At 39.4% G+C, this 17,630-nt stretch overlaps 1 protein-coding gene across 3 annotated transcripts in view; it reads left to right on the forward strand.

The window, feature by feature from the left end:
• Window positions 1-17,630, forward strand: part of DST (dystonin) — a 4,096,730-nt gene that overhangs the window by 2,591,587 nt on the left and 1,487,513 nt on the right. The window contains exon 41 of one of the 3 annotated variants that reach the window (XM_044063350.1): window positions 12,833-12,982. The exons of the other annotated variants lie outside the window; for them this stretch is intronic. Coding sequence (XP_043919285.1) covers window positions 12,833-12,982 — 150 coding nt within the window. The remainder of the gene's footprint in view (window positions 1-12,832; window positions 12,983-17,630) is intronic. 3 annotated transcript variants of the gene reach the window in all.

Consider the following 17,630-nt stretch of genomic DNA (forward strand, 5'->3'; position numbering starts at 1 on the left):
CATACTTGGTAGATGGCTTAACATTGGAGATTAGACAGAGATTAGACAGAAAGTCACAGAAATTAAGGTATATGGGCTAGTAATCCAGGTTTGTTCACGAACCGCAACATTCTTGGAAAGTCTCACTTAGTCCATCTAAAAGTTTCCAAACCTGGAAGCAAGTTCTGACATCAATTCAAAAACAGTATATGCAATTTATGCAACAGCTGTCACAACTCAAACTGCAGTTAACGACCCAAGGATGGCAGTCTGTTCTTCCCAGCAACCTTGCCCACAGGTTTTGTATTCTCCCAGATCACTTCACTTGAAACTAGTAGCAGGTGGTCAAAGGTAAGTTTTCCTTGCATCTGTAAAAATGTGAGAATCATTTCTAGAATTCTTTGCTATGTCAACTACTTGACCAAAATAATGGCTGAACACACTACTCAGGCTTCACTGCAAATTTCTGTCTTCATACAAACAGTTGCCTGTCTTACTTTCAGAAGTTTGTGCAGTGCTTCAGAAAAGTGCATTGAAACTGGTACTTGATTAGAAGGGGTGGCTATTTCTAAGGATCATCTTTCTTTCACGCTGTTCTGGATTAGAGGGCCATAAACACTTTTATGTATGGCACATTCTGGATATTAAATTTTGAAACTGGAATGCTGTCTGTGTGCCACAGACATGTATATTGTCTTTCACCATATTTTGACCCATTCATCCTGAGAAAAATTTCTGAACTGCCGTTAATGGGCAGCACATATTAGTTTTAGATATTGTCCTTTGGGGTGTCCTTGGTACCTTGCATTTTTACCAAGAGCTTATGCACAGTAACTGTTTCTGTTTAGAGAAGAAGCAGCTACATTTCCCTTATGCTGTTGACTGTATTATCTCAGCCCCATCACAGAAGGACCTGTCATCCAATCAGAACACATATCTGAATCTGTTCCAGGACTAGTAAAAGTCACTGAAATAGGATAAGTGCCAACTCATTCTGAATCAGGTATTTATTTCCTGAATCTGATTATAGAGTCCACACTTTGACAAGTCGTCCTATCCCAGGAGAGGATTCTTCCCATCCACACTCCTTCTTCAGATTAATTTGTGTTTGGCAGTGTCAGCCACAGACATTCTTATAACTACAGAACTGATGGCATCTGCCACCTGATGGCCCCCTTAGTGAGGCTTTATACGTGGGTCACATAGTGGTATCTTCTGATACCACACAGTTATTATATAGATGACTTGATCTGTCTGGTCTTTCTTTCACCTTTGATGTAGAAGAATTGGGATTGATGGTTATCTCATGTGTAATGGCATCTAGGGACCAGCCAAGGAATTCCAACTTGCTATCCCAAATACTTCTGTACAGTAATGGAGGATATGTCCAGACATAGTCCAGATTTGTGCTTGGCTATAACAAAAAGGGAGAGATAATGGATGACACGATTGCAGACCATTCATAGGAACATAGAGACATGTTATCCAAGTGATCACTGGGACCATAAGATGCCATATATGTTTTAAGCAGATAAACTTCATCCCCGTTTGGAAGAGAGGACATTTGTAAAAATGGACATTGTGGTCATAATGGTTTACATTAACAGTCAAGGTAGTAGGTAGTCATATGTCATTACAAGAAGACTGTGAGACTACTGTATTGTGTAGAGGTGAGCAGCTGTGCTCTGCTTATTCAGCACACTCAAGGCAGCCATGGTACTCATAACTTCAAGATGCAAACTGACAAGCTGAACATCTGTAACTTATTTCTCAAAGGAATCTTCACAGACTGGGAACATTGGTATTTGGTTTGTTCATCAAACTGTAAAGGGAAAACTGCCAGGGTTCTGTTGTGGAAATTGAGATCATTGGTGCTTTTACTAGGTGTAGTTCAGCAATTACATCTCTGCATTCCATCTAGAGCAAAGAGTATTGTTAAGGCCCATTCAGACCTGTAAAGAAACTTCTAGCCCTATTTTAACCAAGAAAATATGGTTATCAGTTCTGCAGCAGCTGTCTATGAAGTCTTTCTGTAATCACTTCTAGCTTGATGGAGTTTATAGACACAGGCGCCATCCTAATGTCAAACCTCTCTGGTTTCATGCCAACTCCTAAAAACCTAGCTTTTGTTAGGTATGGGATATTGAACTGGGCTTGTGAAGTCATGTTGACAAAAACAAAAAGCACTATGAGATAGCCCATTTCATAGAAAAATACAGTTTGCAGAGGGGATATTTCATTCTTTTACTAATCCTTAGTTCTAATCTGTAAACACTGGCTGCTAAGAACTGGAAATCTGTATCCAGTCCTTCCTGTTAGAAATCCATACAATGACATTTGTAGTTGAGGTTTTCTAGGGAGGGCTAGGAGCTTTAGAAATATGTTTGAAGTCTTCATCATGTAAACATCTTTAAGGAGGATATTCTTTATTAATATGGCCCTGCTTGCTGAGATGTTGACAGAGATATGGAGTTATACTAAATTTAGACCAATAATTGAGTACAATGCTCCCTTTTGCAGGTCCCTCAGCAGACACCTGCAACAATTAGAAAGACCACAGAGGTTTCTTACCAAGAAATTACAGGTTACACAAAACAAGTCTTATGCGGAAAGACTGAAAGCCCCGTCACTGTATTCTGTATCCTACAGGTTCCTAAGGGGTCACATGTGCCTGGCTTACAGGGCGGTCTCTGACCTGGCCCTGATGAAAACACTACATGCTTGTAAATCAAATTGTATGAGAGTCACTCGCTCCAGGGATCTTAATCTAGCCTCTGACATGAATAGGTCATGCTGGAGAGACAGATATATCACCCAGAGAGTGCCACATCTCTAGAACAAACTTCCAGTTCATGTGAAACAGAGCACCTCCTTGACCCCCTTCAAACACAACCTTGATCAATGGATGGGTGGCACCCATGTCCCTGCTGGACAGAGTAAGTCATTATTCACTACCATAGACCCTTACGAACTTCACTCGCCTAACTACCGGTAATTGAAACTCAGGATAAATATGGCTAGGCCTGTAAGGTCTCTAGGCCCGTTAACCTAGTAAACTTCTATGAACCTTTGAACCTATTATGTCTGTAGGAACCCACAAATCTTGCTACTACTTTCCTTTAAGGCATCATGTGGTGTGAAAAAACTGGTTTGGCTTTAAGCCAGATTTTAGAGGATTTATTTCTAATAATGTAGATGATTTTTTTTGTGCCCTGCATTACATAATCTACAACCTTCCTTTTGTAAGTTCGAAGAATTTAGACACTGTTGTCCAGGTGTGATGTCATAGGTAATAAGTAGAAATACTTTTTTTCTTTCAGTCCCAGTCCCACTTATTCTCTACCAGTGTATAGTACTTTACCTCAGTGGAGTAAGGTTGTAAGCTGCTAATAAACAGTATTCTTTAGTCCTGGGTTTGATTCCCTCATCCATCCTTTGCATATTGTGTGACCAAGCAATTGAGTTAACCACATAGTACTCTGAGGTTGTGCTAATTTCATGCCTATAAAATGATGCATAAATTCTATCCAGTGTACTGCAGCATTGGAACAATATACTTGTTATTTAGTACTAACAAATAAATCCAATCCAACATGCTGCAGCATTGTAATCATGTATTTGTTACTTGCTATCCATTATACTGCAGCGGAGTAACAATGTATTTGCTACTTAGTACTAATAAATAAATCCTATCTAGTATACTGCAGCATTTTAACAATATATTTGTTACTTGCTACTAATTAATAAATCCTATCCAGTATACTACAGCGTAGTAACAATGTATTTGTTACTTAGTACTAATAAATAAATTTTATCTAGTGCACTGCAGCATTGTAACAATATATTTGTTACTTACTACTAATAAATAAATCCTGTCCAGTAAACTGCAGCATTGTAACAATATACTTGTTACTTAGTACTAATAAATAAGAAAACAAAACAAAAAAAAACAGAAACACTGGTGTAAATATCTACGCTTTACTGATGATTCTGGTACCTCAGCTTACACAAGACTTCCAAGGAATAAATTCACCATCTGGGATACCATATTATATTAGACTCAATTATGCATTTGACATTTTATACAATTAAGAACATTCAACTCACTTGGAGAATTAAACAAATGACAAGTCTTTTCAATTTATCCATCAGTTAATACAAAATTCCTTTTACAAAAATATCTTAAAAAAACAAAAATCTAATACATTACAAAACCTTTCATAGAAAAATGCAAGTATTTTATGAAACCAAATTCTCTACTCAAAACATGTAAACATTTCATAGAAAATCAGTGTAAAAACATAAACTGACACTATTATGCAACCAAAAGTACAGTAATCTGAGACACAATCACACGTTCAGATCCAATTCCATATTCAAACCATTAGGCCACAGGGTATTAAAATTGATGATATATCTGATCTCCATTCTTAACAAAGCCCACATCAAATCAAAACCCTGTTTCTCAAACCCTTTCACTAATACACTAAAAACTAAACTATCCATGACCCCCCCCCGTGTTCTTTGTGAAAATGTAGGGCTATTGGGCTCTCCATTCCAGAATTCCTAATGTCCCCCATATGTTCTATTATTCTTCTTTTAACTGGTCTTTTGGTCTGGCCAATATACCACAAAGATGGTTCACAATCACATCCCAAGATATATACAACCCCAGAAGTATTACAGCTGAAATGGCCACGGGACCTATGAATTCGACCATTAATTCTTTCTCCATTTAGATTTTTTACCTTGCTGCATACCTTACATTTACCGCAAGGAAAAGTACCCTTACATGATCCCGTATGCTCAAATGGTTTACTGTTCTACTGAAGGAGAAAGTAATCTTATCCTGCTTAACCATAGGCCCAAAACAAGTAACCAACTCTTGGATAACCGAAGAGAAGTCAGAATATTTATTAACAAAAAATATGTCTTCCACTACTTCCCTCAGCTTCCAAGTCCCTACTGTTATCCCAGTTTTCCTTCCAGATGTAAGTGGACCTGGCATCTGCATACTGCCGGTGGCTTTCTTTCCAGACTCATCCAGAACTGTCAAGGAATACCCTCTTTTCAACAACTTTACTCTTACTATAACAAATTCCCTTTTTATCTGCAATTTATCAAATGTATTATTGCTAATACATTTGAATTCCCCATAGGGAAGTGACTTCAACAGATGAGTGGGATGCATACTGTCTGCTCTTAGAAAATTATTCACTGCAGTTGCTTTAGTAAAGGGTTTATAAGAGACCCTATTATCATCCACAAAATATTCCACATCCAGAAACTGCATGATTCTTCTATGTGTTCTATACGTAAACTCCAGACCAAATTCATTGCGATGCAACTCATCTACAAACTTACAAAATTCATTTTCATCACCTTGACAAATGAATACCAAATCATCAATGTAAAGTTTAAAAACCACCACATGGTGCTTGAAAAAATCACTGCAATAAAAATATCTATTTTCAAAAAAAAACATAAAGATGATCATGTATGAGGGTACGAACACCGCCCCCATAGTCGTACCTGACTTCTGTAAGTAATATTGATTTTCAAACACAAAAAGTTGTGAGTCAACTCAAATTTTAACAACTGCAGGACAAAGAAAGTTTTTGGGCCCTCCCCCGTTATTTTCGCACATGCCTCAATTCCCCACTTAATACTAATGTAAGTATATAATGATTTAACATCGATGCATGCCCAATAATCTTCTCGCCACGGCATGCCACCCACTATGTCTGAAAAATCTTTACTATTTCTAATATGTGAGAGAACCTTCAGCATGTTACTCTTCAAATGTGCATCCAAGAAAATCCCAAGGTTTTGCAAATATGCACCCACCCCAGACACAATAGGGCTATCAGGTGGGTTCACTAAATCCTTATGTACCTTTGGGATTACAAAAAACTTGGCATGCTTTGGATGTTTCACAAATAATTTCTTCACATCCTGGTGGGGTAAAGAACCCTAATCTTTCGCCTCGCTCCAACAAATCCAAAAGATCACCATTAAAACTATCTAAGGGACAAGCAGGTAGTTTTTCATACACGTTTTCATCCAACAACAAAACCTGGGCCATTTGGATATATTTTTCTTTTGTCATAATGACCCAGTTGCCTCCCTTGTCAGCCTGTGTGTAAACATAAATATCATTTTTACTACATAAATATTGCACTGCCTCCCATTCCTTTTTGTTTAAATTATACTTTCTTCTCCCCTTGCAGAAATTCTGGTATTCAAGCTGTATTTGTTTGCACAAAGTTTTCTCAAACAAATTAATGGCTGCAGAAGTTTTAGGGGGACAGAAAGAACTAAAGTGAGGAACACTGGGAATGACAGGTTTGCCATATCCAGTAGAAAACCCCCCTCCCAAACAATCAGATAGCTGTGCTTCATTAACCTCATTCAGACCAATTTCATCTGTGAAAAATTCACAAAATTCATTCTCATAGATGGATAAATTCATTAATGAGTCTGAATCACAACTGACACCTTCATCCCTCTGTTGTGATTTCTTACCATGAAAGACTCTTAAGTTCAACTTTCTACAAAAACAACTCACTTCTGGTAAAATATCTCCCAGAGTGGGAAGAAAAGTGGGAATAAACTTCATGCCCTTTAGAAAAACATTGTGCATGCACATATCAATGTTTAAATCAGACAAATTAATGATGTTCAAATCATTCTTTTCATATTGCTGCACAGAAATAATCGATGCAAAGCTACTAAATGAATCAACATGATTATTATTCCCAGAATTAATAACGACTTTGTTAGAAAAAATTTTGTTACCTACGTACCTCTTAGTGCAACCATCCCTTGTGAACAATACATCATGATTTAAATTAATAGTCTCAAAGTCATTTTCTTTTATTCTGCCATCTCCGACCTCTTTTGTTTTTCTCCTGTGGGCTGGAATGTAACCCACTCTCTTGAGTAATATGTTGGCCCTGCTGAGCTCCGTTCTTCCTTACATCTTCAAAGGAAACGTTTTTCTTGAAACCAGAGTTTGCTTCCGACAAGGAAGAGATGAATCCCACGATATGCGAGAGGTAGAACCCGGTTTTCTTAAGGAGGACCTTCCCCTATGCGGCTTTCATTGCCATTGGAAGATTAAGTTATTCTGATAGCCCTTGATGTGTTTTCCTATGAAATGTTTGCATGTTTTGAGTAGAGAAATTGGTTTCATAAAATACTTGCATTTTTCTATGAAAGTTTTTGTAATGTATTAGATTTTTGTTTTTTTAAGATATTAACTGATGGATAAATTGAGAAGACTTGTCTTTTGTTTAATTTTGTTTAATTCACCAAGTGAGTTGAATGCTCTTAATTCTATAAGATGTTAATTGGATAATTGAGAGTCTATTATAATATGGTATCCCAGATGGTGAATTTATTCCTTGGAAGGCTTGTGTAAGCCGAGGTACCAGAATCAACAGTAAAGCATGGATATTTACACCAATGTTTCCAGTTGTTTTTTTTTTTTTATTTTTCAGCTCTTTTGGACTGTTTGTTTTTGAATACTAATAAATAAGTCCTATCCAGTGTACTGCAGGATTTAGTTCTTGTTATAGGTTTATAGGTTGATACTAGGCTATCTGCCCTAGGGCATTTATAAGCCTAGCCAGAGTGTGTTTGGCTTTCGCCACCCTTTTAGATTAGTTGACTGTGCCTCTGTATAGTAGGTCACAGAAAATAGCCCTTTTACGGTTAGTTTACTGTGCCTCTGTCTAGTAGGGACACAGAAGAGATCCCAGGGGTAAACCTACGATCTTCCATCCACTCATCAAGATTTCTCTTGAAGAGGGTCATTGAGGGGCTCTGCCTAACATGGATTGGGATTTTGTTCCAGAGTGAGGGGAGCCTCTGGGATATGAATCTGTCCCTCCAGTATGTCCTATTTATTACTGTGCTGAGGTTTAAGTGCCTGGAGCATGTAGCTCTAAGGGATTTAGATTTCCTGAGGTGGAGCATGTCCATTAATTCTTGTTTGGACATGGCTTTATACATCAGGCATAGATTGCCTCTGAGTAGGCAGTAAGCAACTGAGTAGAGCTGGAGTTTCTTTAGCCTAACTGCGTAGGGCATCTGTTTGAGTCCCTTGATCCTCTCAGTGAGGTACTTTTGGGGTCTCTCCAGTTGCTGCAGGTGTCGGGTATGGTACATCCCAAATGGGGCATTGTATTCAATTATGGGCCTGATAAGTGATGAGTAGAGGGGCACAATGACCTCTCTTGATCTAGATGTGAACCCTTTCATGATAAGGTGGGCTATATAGAAGGTCTTTCTAACCACTTTGGCAACGTGATTTTCAAAGGAGAGATTGCTATCTACTTGGATCCCCAAATCCCTAATTACTTCTTCCGTACTTAATGGATTACCACCTATTTGGTAATTTGTGGGCACTTTGTTTTTCCCAAAGGGGATGACTATGCACTTTATGGCATTTAGCTTTAGGCCATGGCGCTGGCACCAGTTATCCGTTTCTGTGAGACCCTCTTGGAGGATGCTTGTGTCAGTCAGAGAGTCGATTACGGCACCCAGTTTGCAGTCATCTGTGAACTTGGTCAGCCATAGTCCTGCCATGTTAGCCTGTACCTCGCAGAAATATATACCGAACAAGAGAGGTCCCAGGACTGAGCCTTGTGGGTCGCCACTTGTAACTGGTTTAGAGTCTGACATGGCACCTGCAATTCTGACCATGTGGGTTCTATCCCTGAGCCAGTTTGCAACCCATCTTGTGGCATAGGGGTTATATTTAAGCTGGTGAGCTTATTTATGATGCCCGAGTGGGGTATTGTGTTGATGAATTTTGCGAGGTCCAGGTAGGCTGTGTGGACTACCTTCCCTTCGTCTATGGCCTTGGTGACTGTTTCAAAGAAGTCAACCAGATTCAAGAGGCAAGATCTGCCCTTAATAAAGCCAAATTGGGTAGGATCCAGTGTTTGGAGGTTCCCAATGTCTTTGTTTATGAGTTCCATGATGATACGCTCCATAGCTTTGCAGACCAGGCTAGTCAGGCTTATAGGGCGATAGTTTCTGGGGTCCGATGTGGCACCACCTTTGTGGAGTGGGACCACTGTTGCTGTACACCATTGCTTTGGTACATATCCTGTAGTAAGGCTGAGATTGAACAGTGACTTTATGTGAGGGTTCAGTTCTTCTTGGAGCTCATGTAAGAAGCAGCCCAGGACACCGTCCGGTCCCATTGATGCTGTGTTTTTTGCTTTGGAGAGGGCAGCTCTCACCCATGCATCTGTGATGTCAGGGAGGCTACACTCTATTGGGATAGACATTTGCTCTTTTGGGGAAGGGGAGAAGTTTGCACTGAACCTGTCTGCCAGGATGTTGGCAATGTCTGTGGGTTCAGTGTATTTTTTGTCATTTTGCACTAACTCAGAGCATATCTGGGAGTTGCCACCCAGGTTCCTGACATAACTAAAGAAGGCCTTGTGATTATCTTTAGCGTCTTGTGCAATTTTTCTTTTGAAGCTGGCCTTAGATAATTTTATGCGTGATCGTAGTTTCTTGCTAGTACTGATCAGAGATGCCTTCCCTTTTTGGGATTTTGCTCTATCATGTAGTAGCTTCCTCCTTCTGTTGTATAGCTTATTTATGGCTGGGGTCCACCAGACAGGTCTCCTGCCTTTGGAGGAGTGAGTCTTGGCTTTATTTGGGATAGTATGATCCATGCATTCCTGTAGGTGTCCATAGAATGCGTTTGTAAAGGATTCTGCGGTTTGGGCAGTATTTTCCATTGGCCCGGGGGCTTTGAAGGATTCCACCTTGGTTTTGAGAAGTGTGAAGTTTGCTTTTGAGAAGTTCTTCACCGTGGTTTCCTTGGCTGGGGGTGGGGATGGGATATGAATGGCCAGTGAGGTTAATTTATGGTCAGATCTTACCAATGAGGGGTATACCTCTGGTATGGAACATAGAGTCCCCATGTCAGTGATGATCAGGTCCAATATGTTTTCCCCTTTTGTGGGAGTGGTGACCAGTTGTTCCATAGCATTTGAGTTTATAAATTCTAGGAACCGTTGGACGAGGGTGTTGGGGCTTGAGTAGTGCTCCCAGTCTATGTTTGGGTAGTTGAAGTCACCCAATATGATGGTGTTTGGAGAGACCTTCATATTCTCCAGTGTTCTCAGGAAAGCTGAGTGGGGTTTCTGAGTTTGGGAGGGTGGTCCGTAGCAGACTACAAAATGAAAGGCAGTTTTGCCACTGTTAGTTGCACATGGATGGTCTCCGATGCTTCATGCAGTGCCACTAACCTGGAGGTGTGGGTATCTTTGATGAATATGGATACTCCCCCTCCTTTTGTGGTTCGGTCCAAGTTTTGGGGCCAAAAAGCATGGTATGAGGTATAATCTGGTAGTGCTGGGGTGCTCTCGGGAGCCTTGAACCAGGTTTCTGTTACTGCACAGATATCGATATTCTCCATACTGAGGAGAGCCTCGAGTGCGTGCATCTTGAGGTTTAGACTTCTGGCATTGAGCAGCATTACCCTTAGTTTCTTTTTCCTTGTGTTGTCTATGGAGGTGGGTTTGTCTTTTGAGCCTTGCCTAAAAAAGGCACTATGGGGATGGCAAGAGCCTTAGCCAATATTGTTACTTATACAAAAATACCTAAAATAATTATTTTTGTAGTACTTCCATTTTCATCAAGTATGGTGCAAGTATTACTATCTATTAGTCACTATTTCATCATGAGATTGTAACTTTCTTTGACAATGAACCTTGGATTTTGCTTACAAACTCTGCAGAACTCTTAGCAAGATTTGTAGGCAATGGAAAAGCAGACATTTAATTTATTTCATCTACCTGTTAGAAAATTCTGGAGACATTGAGCTATTCATCAGGAGTATGGAGCCAGATCACATTCTAAAAATCATAACACATAAGCACAAAGCATAAATGTGGCCATAATTAAAAGCAGTATAATATGATAGCTACCACAAGAGCTTACAAATTTAAACAAGGTTTTTGACATTACATGTAGAACAAAAGGAAGAAGGCTGTCAACTCTGAGATCATCATCATCATCATTCTCTTTCGGCTTTTCCCATTAGGGGTCGCCACAGCGGATCATCTCTTTCCATTTATTCCTATCCTCTGCATCTTGCTCTGTCACACCAACCGCCTGCATGTCCTCTCTCACCACGTCCATAAACCTTATCTTAGGCCTTCCTCTATTCCTCTTACCTGGCAGCTCCATCCTTAGCATCTTTTTCCCAATATACCCATCATCCCTCCTCAGCACATGTCCAAACCAACGCAATCTCGTTTCTCTTGCTTTGTCTCCAAACTGTCCAACATGAGCTGACCCTCTAATATACTGATTCCTAATCCTATCCATCCTAGTCACACAGAGTGCAAATCTTAACATCTTTAACTCTGCCACATCCAGCTCTGACTCCTGCCTTTTGTCAATGCCACTGTCTCCAACCCATATAACATAGCTGGTCTCACTACCCTCTTGTAGACCTTCCCTTTCACTCTTACTGGTACCCATCTGTCACAAATCACTCCTGACACTCTTCTCCACCCATTCCACCCTGCCTGTACTCTCTTCTTCACCTCTCTTCCACATTCACCATTACTCTGAACTGTTGATCCCAAGTACTTAAACTCGTCCACCTTTACCAACTGTACTCCCTGCATCCTCACCATTCCTCTACCCTCCCTCTCATTTACACACATATATTCTGTCTTAGCCCTGCTGACCTTCATTCCTCTGCTCTCTAGAGCATATCTCCACCTCTCCAGAGTCTCCTCAACCTACTCTCACTACAGATCACAATGTCATCTGCAAACATCATAGTCCACGGGGCCTCCTGTCTGATCTCATCTGTCAACCTGACCATCACCACTGCAAATAAGAAAGGACTCAGAGCTGATCCTTGATGTAATCCCACCTCCACCTTAAACGGATCTGTCACTCCCACTGCAGTCCTCACCACTGCCACACTACCCTCGTACATATCCTGTACCACTCTTACATACTTCTCTGCCACTCCCGACTTCCTCATACAATACCACAACTCTTCTCTAGGCACCCTGTCATATGCTTTCTCCAAGTCTGCAAAGACACAATGCAACTTCTTCTCAACTCTGAGATAATGCTGCAAAATTGTTTATGTAACAGAGAAAGGATAGAAGTACCAAACAGTGTGAGTGCCATAGTAGACTGACTGGTAATATCAGAAGAAGAGGTTTTGAAGCCATTGATGAAAAGGTTCTAATAGCCGGTAGTGTTGGTCTGCAGTGGGAGAAGACAGCAGTCTTGCTAGAGCGCACCTTAGTTTGTAGTAGAAAAGTTACTGAAATTTAGTGTGGGAAAAATTAACTTGTTTCAAAGACTGAGATCTCTACAGAATGGAAGGACTTCTGTTGGTGGTTGGGGTGGGGGGGAGCAATCACTAGTATTCAGTCTGGGATGCAGGCATACGTACGTCTTCAGCAAATTATGAAAATAACTTTATGGAAATGCAAACTAGTGTGGAGTTGTAGAGTTGGTATCTGATTGGAGCTAAATGAGGAATAGAAAACAAATCTGAAAACTGAAAGCTAGTGACAATAGATTCATAAAGATCTGAAGAGTGGACAAGTTGCATTAAAAAGAGGTGAGTGTACCTTTTATGAAAGCAATGGTGAGGTAACAGAATATGGGCACCATGCATGCAGCTGGAGCACATTTTGCAGTGTAGTGATCAGAAGTCTTGAATACAATGGAAAATAGTTGCATTGTTTCTGAGTCCCTTTGAGGGATGGATACTGCAGTGTGTTTTTGTATATTTTGAATAAAGTATGCATAAATATGTTTTCTTAATGTGCACTTTGTTTTCCAGTGTTCTGGTTCAGTACAGCAGTGTTCTGAATATATGAGAAAGCTACAGGAACATTTTGCTGTAATCCAGGACATGAAATACCAGCTGAATGGACTACAGCCTATTAGTAACAACCTGGAAATACTAAAAAAGCAGCTTGAGGAGTTAGAGGTAAGGAAACTTACTGCTGTTTTATTTTTATTACTGCACAACAGGTGGGAAGTTGCTTGTTGTAAAACTGGTGGGTGATCATATCCCATCCCTGGTTATTAAAAGCTTAGCTTATTTGTCTATCCATTTATTTTTTTTTTACTTCACTTTATACAAATAGGTACACTGAAGCAGAACTGTATTTTTTTCATCCTGATTGAAGTAATAAAAACAGAAAAATTTAATAAAGCAGAAAAAGATAAGCATGGGTTACTAGTATACACATTATGAAAGTTAAACAGAGGTTGCAAGAAATACAGAGCTTTAGGTGTGCCAATGTGATGCTCATTTCTTAATTGTAAATTATTAATCCAGAACTGTTCCATATTTACAAAAAAAATGTGTTCTAGTCAATTTCATGACCATTGTAATCCTCATTGCTTGTTAGTGACGTGCCCTTTTTTGATTGTGTATCAGATGCAGTTGCATGAGCACCGGTCAATATGTGAGTTTGTGGACTGCTTGTTAATTTCATTGGGGGTCATTTGCTTTTCGTAGTTGACAAAGAGAGTACGAAATCTTAAGTCAAGGACAGGAAAGTCATTCATATCACTACACAATGGTGTTTTGAACTGGTAGCAAATCTGAAAAGGAAAGCATGATGCATGATTCTAGAAATGGAAAAATACCTCTCCGTTTTAGTGCTTTGGCCAAGAAGGAAACAACTTACATATAACAGCTTAAAAACCAGTGTATAGTTTAGAGATATGGTCCTAAGTGCTATATCAGAGGTAGTAGTGCTCCCTTTTTTGAAAACTTGGACACAAAAACTACCACTTTGAAAGTTTCAGCAGGTTATTTCAGCATTAGCTGTAAAGATGTGGGATGCATATTTTAAAGATGTAATGATTACTTCTTTAGCAAGAGTGAACCTAGCTTCCTTGGAGAGTAAGTTGGCTGCTTTGTGAGAGATGCCAAGTGAGCCACTTCCGTTCCTATAAAGCTTAATGTGAAACTTCAGCTGCTTTTCCAGCCATAAATACGGCTACAGAATGTTCCAGTCTGCCCAACCCTGAAGACAGAAAGGCTTTGGCCTTCAATTCTCTTCTAAACAAAGTAGCATACTTACTGCTGATGTTGGCACGGAATTCTGCCCTTAACAGTGGTCTTATCCAGTCGAAAGTCAAGAAGATCTTCAGGATTGTCTTTTGCAGACGTATCCAGTCGGAAGTCAAGAAGATCTTCAGGATTGTCTTTTGCAGACCATTGGACCTGCCACTGTCCTCTGTTTGAAAAGACCTGTGATGATGAGAACCAACCTTATTTTTACTACCATACATTTGAGCTAATTATCTTAGATTACTGCCCCACCCCCCCACAGTAGTAAATAAGCTTGCCACAAGGTTTGGTTGCTGTAGCTACTTTTGCTACTCAGTTAGTGCTAATGGGGGGGGGGGCACCACACTTACGAGGCCAGTTTCTAGACTTGTGTTTGGTAGAAACTGTCATCTCTAAAATAGACCCAGCGTGCTGGAATCACCTCCCAGAAAATAATATGCAGAAGCTAGCTTTCAGTCTAAAGTGGAAGACAGTTTTACTATGGAATATGAATACAAGTGCTTCTGAGATGTGGGCTAAAGCATAGTATGAGATCTACCTTTCACTGTAGTTCACCCAGTTCTTACTGGTCAATATGGTCTTTGGCTGTGGATGCATTCCCACGTGTGTGCGCTTGCATACTATTGTCAAGCCTCTTATATTATTAACACCATGCCTTGAGAAAAGTCATTCAGAATTCATTGCCATAACAGTGCATAGTTTCTAAAATGGCTGTCTTATGCAGCACTGTTGTCTTACTGTGATGTTGTGCTGTTCGTAGCTTAACATTATTTTACTAAGTTTCAAATTCATTGTGAATACTGTAGTTAGTGTCACTCTAGCCACTGCGTATTGTCACCCTGTATCTAATAATACACACTGCATATGATGTAATATGTTATAATGTAATATGTCTTTTTTGTTCTTCCAATGTGGGATGTAGTCAACTCCCCTGGGAAGTAGATAAATAAATAAATAAATAAATACATACTCATCTGTGACTGGCCATCGCCCCAGTAAGGAGAGGTATCGAGGTGGGGGGAATTTAACGGACAACAGGAAAAGGAGGTGACAAAAGCAAACCTTCAAGAAAAGGACATACCCTCTCCACAAGGATGCACACCTTTGGAGTTATATTCATGTAGTTTCAGGTTTCTGCAGGTTGGATGAGGCCTGCCTTTGCAATTTTTTTTTCAGTTGATCTTCTAATAATGTCTTTCTATCTTCACACATGCAAGTATTAACATTTTGATCATCAGCTTTATGTTTGTCAATCGAAATTAAAAAGTGCGGCCTTTGCAGACCTAACTAAAGCCACTAGTTTAACGACCTACAGAAGGCTTTTAGAAATTGCTAATGGTAGCTGCATGGTGAAAAATTAACTACCCATCACAGTAAACTGGTCTATATTATGTAATCAAAAAGTAAATTTGCCGAACTGCATCTAAATCGGAAATGCAGTTCAGCGAATTCGCTCTTGTGTGGAGCTGCACCCCCCCCCCCACTAATTATATATATCAACTCCGAGATCGCACTACAGTGAGAAAAGGGCACATTTTCCAATGTTCACTGTACTGCAATCTCACCATCAACAGTTCACTGAACTGCATTTCCGATGTAGATGCAGTTTGGCAAACTCACTTTTCGATAACATAATATAGACCCACAGTAAACACACATACAAATGCGCATACATCTATTTCATGCACTACCCAATATAGGTATTTGAGCATATACTTCTAAACCAAATCCTTGTCTTTCATTAATATGTAGAAACACAGACCACTAAGGTCCTGAACTAGCTGTATATAGCTTACAAAGTATCTGTTTTACCTAGCTTGGAGGCTATTAAAACTGTAGAAATAAACATATTAATCCCCAGGCTAGTATATGCCCTGCTTGTAGTTGGCCTAATCCAAGCATGTAGCACCACTATCTTACAAACTACTGAAAATAAGTTAGGCTTGTCCAGCTGTCCTTTTAGAGTGAGCAGCATCACTGTCTCTCTTTAAAACCCGTCACTGATAGGACTTCCTTCTTTTCTTAATACACTAACTTACCAGTTGCTAATGGGAATTGTTGCTTCTCCCCACTAATGAACAGGATTTCAATAAGGGATGCAGTCTGCACACTCAAGACGCCAGCATGCGTTTGGTTGCTGAGACCACATTACATTTTACTTCTGAAAATGCTTTATCTAAAATTGCCTCCAACTCCTGGAACAGCATGCACACTCATGTTAGCATGATAAATACATTTTCCACCTTTAGTGAGACTAAATCTGACCTCTCCGAGTAATCTGACTGCAGGATCACAGTTTAACCCTGAGACTCATAAGTTCCATCAACATTATATGAAACTATAATATTATCCTACTGCTAATGTATTGTATCATTGCATATGTGACTGTAGTTCTTCCTCCAAATTTTTCTTCATGAAGCATGTATATCTGTATCACTACTATCCTTAAAATATCAGTTTGTTGTTCTTTTCAATATGTAAGTTTAAAAATGATATGTTACAATGAGAAGAAAAACTGGAATCTAGTCTGTCATGAAAATGACAAAATGTAATTTTATTAATGCGTTAGATTTATGTATAATATACTGCACATGTTGTTACTTCATTCTCTACAAACGTGTCTTTGCCTGGTGAGTTGGGTCTTTGCTGAAAACGGTCTTGGGTGACTCCACTTATCCAATTAGCAAATGTTACGTAAAGTAAGATCTGTCTTATCTATCTATCTCTCTATCTATCTGTCTATCTATATCTTTGGTAAGAGAGAGAGCTTCTACATTTTGTAACACACTCATCTTCTAGCATGCATCACTGAACTGTACCACCTAGTTGAATGTATTTCCTTTTTTAGTAGTTTATACAGATATCTGCTTTGCATATGGGTACATTTAAAGTCAAAACTGTTTTTCATACCTGCTTCTTTCCATATGAAAAAAAAATCTTTACTTTTAACTAGGTCTTATGCAGAAAATCTTTAGTATTTATAGCCTGTGCAGTTGGGTAGAAAAGCTTCATAATGTTTTGCTGAATTTGCTGTTTTAAAGTCTCCACGTCATCAAAATATATTACAAACATATTCTAGCAACACAGAATGTGTCCTCTTCTTAGAGTAGTTTATGGCTTGTATGACAGTGCTTGCTTATTGTTGGTTATGTTTATAACTTACAGCCTTGTAAATAACTTATTTGCAAATCGATTGCCTTGTATAAATAAATTAATGAAAATAAATGAAAAACTGCATCCCTGATAACAGTGAGATGATAGGGACTTAAGTAAAAGTCACACGGACCGGTGCATTTTGGACTAATCAGAAAGGAAGACGACTATACATAAATATCCATTAGGCAGTTTAGACAGTTGTTTCCTTTGCCCAATGTAGCAGAGATAACACTGTTAGCAAATAGCCATTCACTAGATGTAGCAGCTTTTATTGCATCCTTCAGAGGAGTGTTGGTATAGTCTCTTTCAGTGTTCATATCATACCTTTGCAATGCATTATGATGAACATAGAACCCTGGAGGCCTGCACAGGTTGGAGTAGAGCTGTTTTCCAG

Source organism: Protopterus annectens, chromosome 2.part1, assembly GCF_019279795.1.
Source record: "Protopterus annectens isolate FY-2018-M chromosome 2.part1, PAN1.0, whole genome shotgun sequence".
In the NCBI taxonomy this organism is placed as follows: Eukaryota; Metazoa; Chordata; order Ceratodontiformes; family Protopteridae; genus Protopterus; species Protopterus annectens.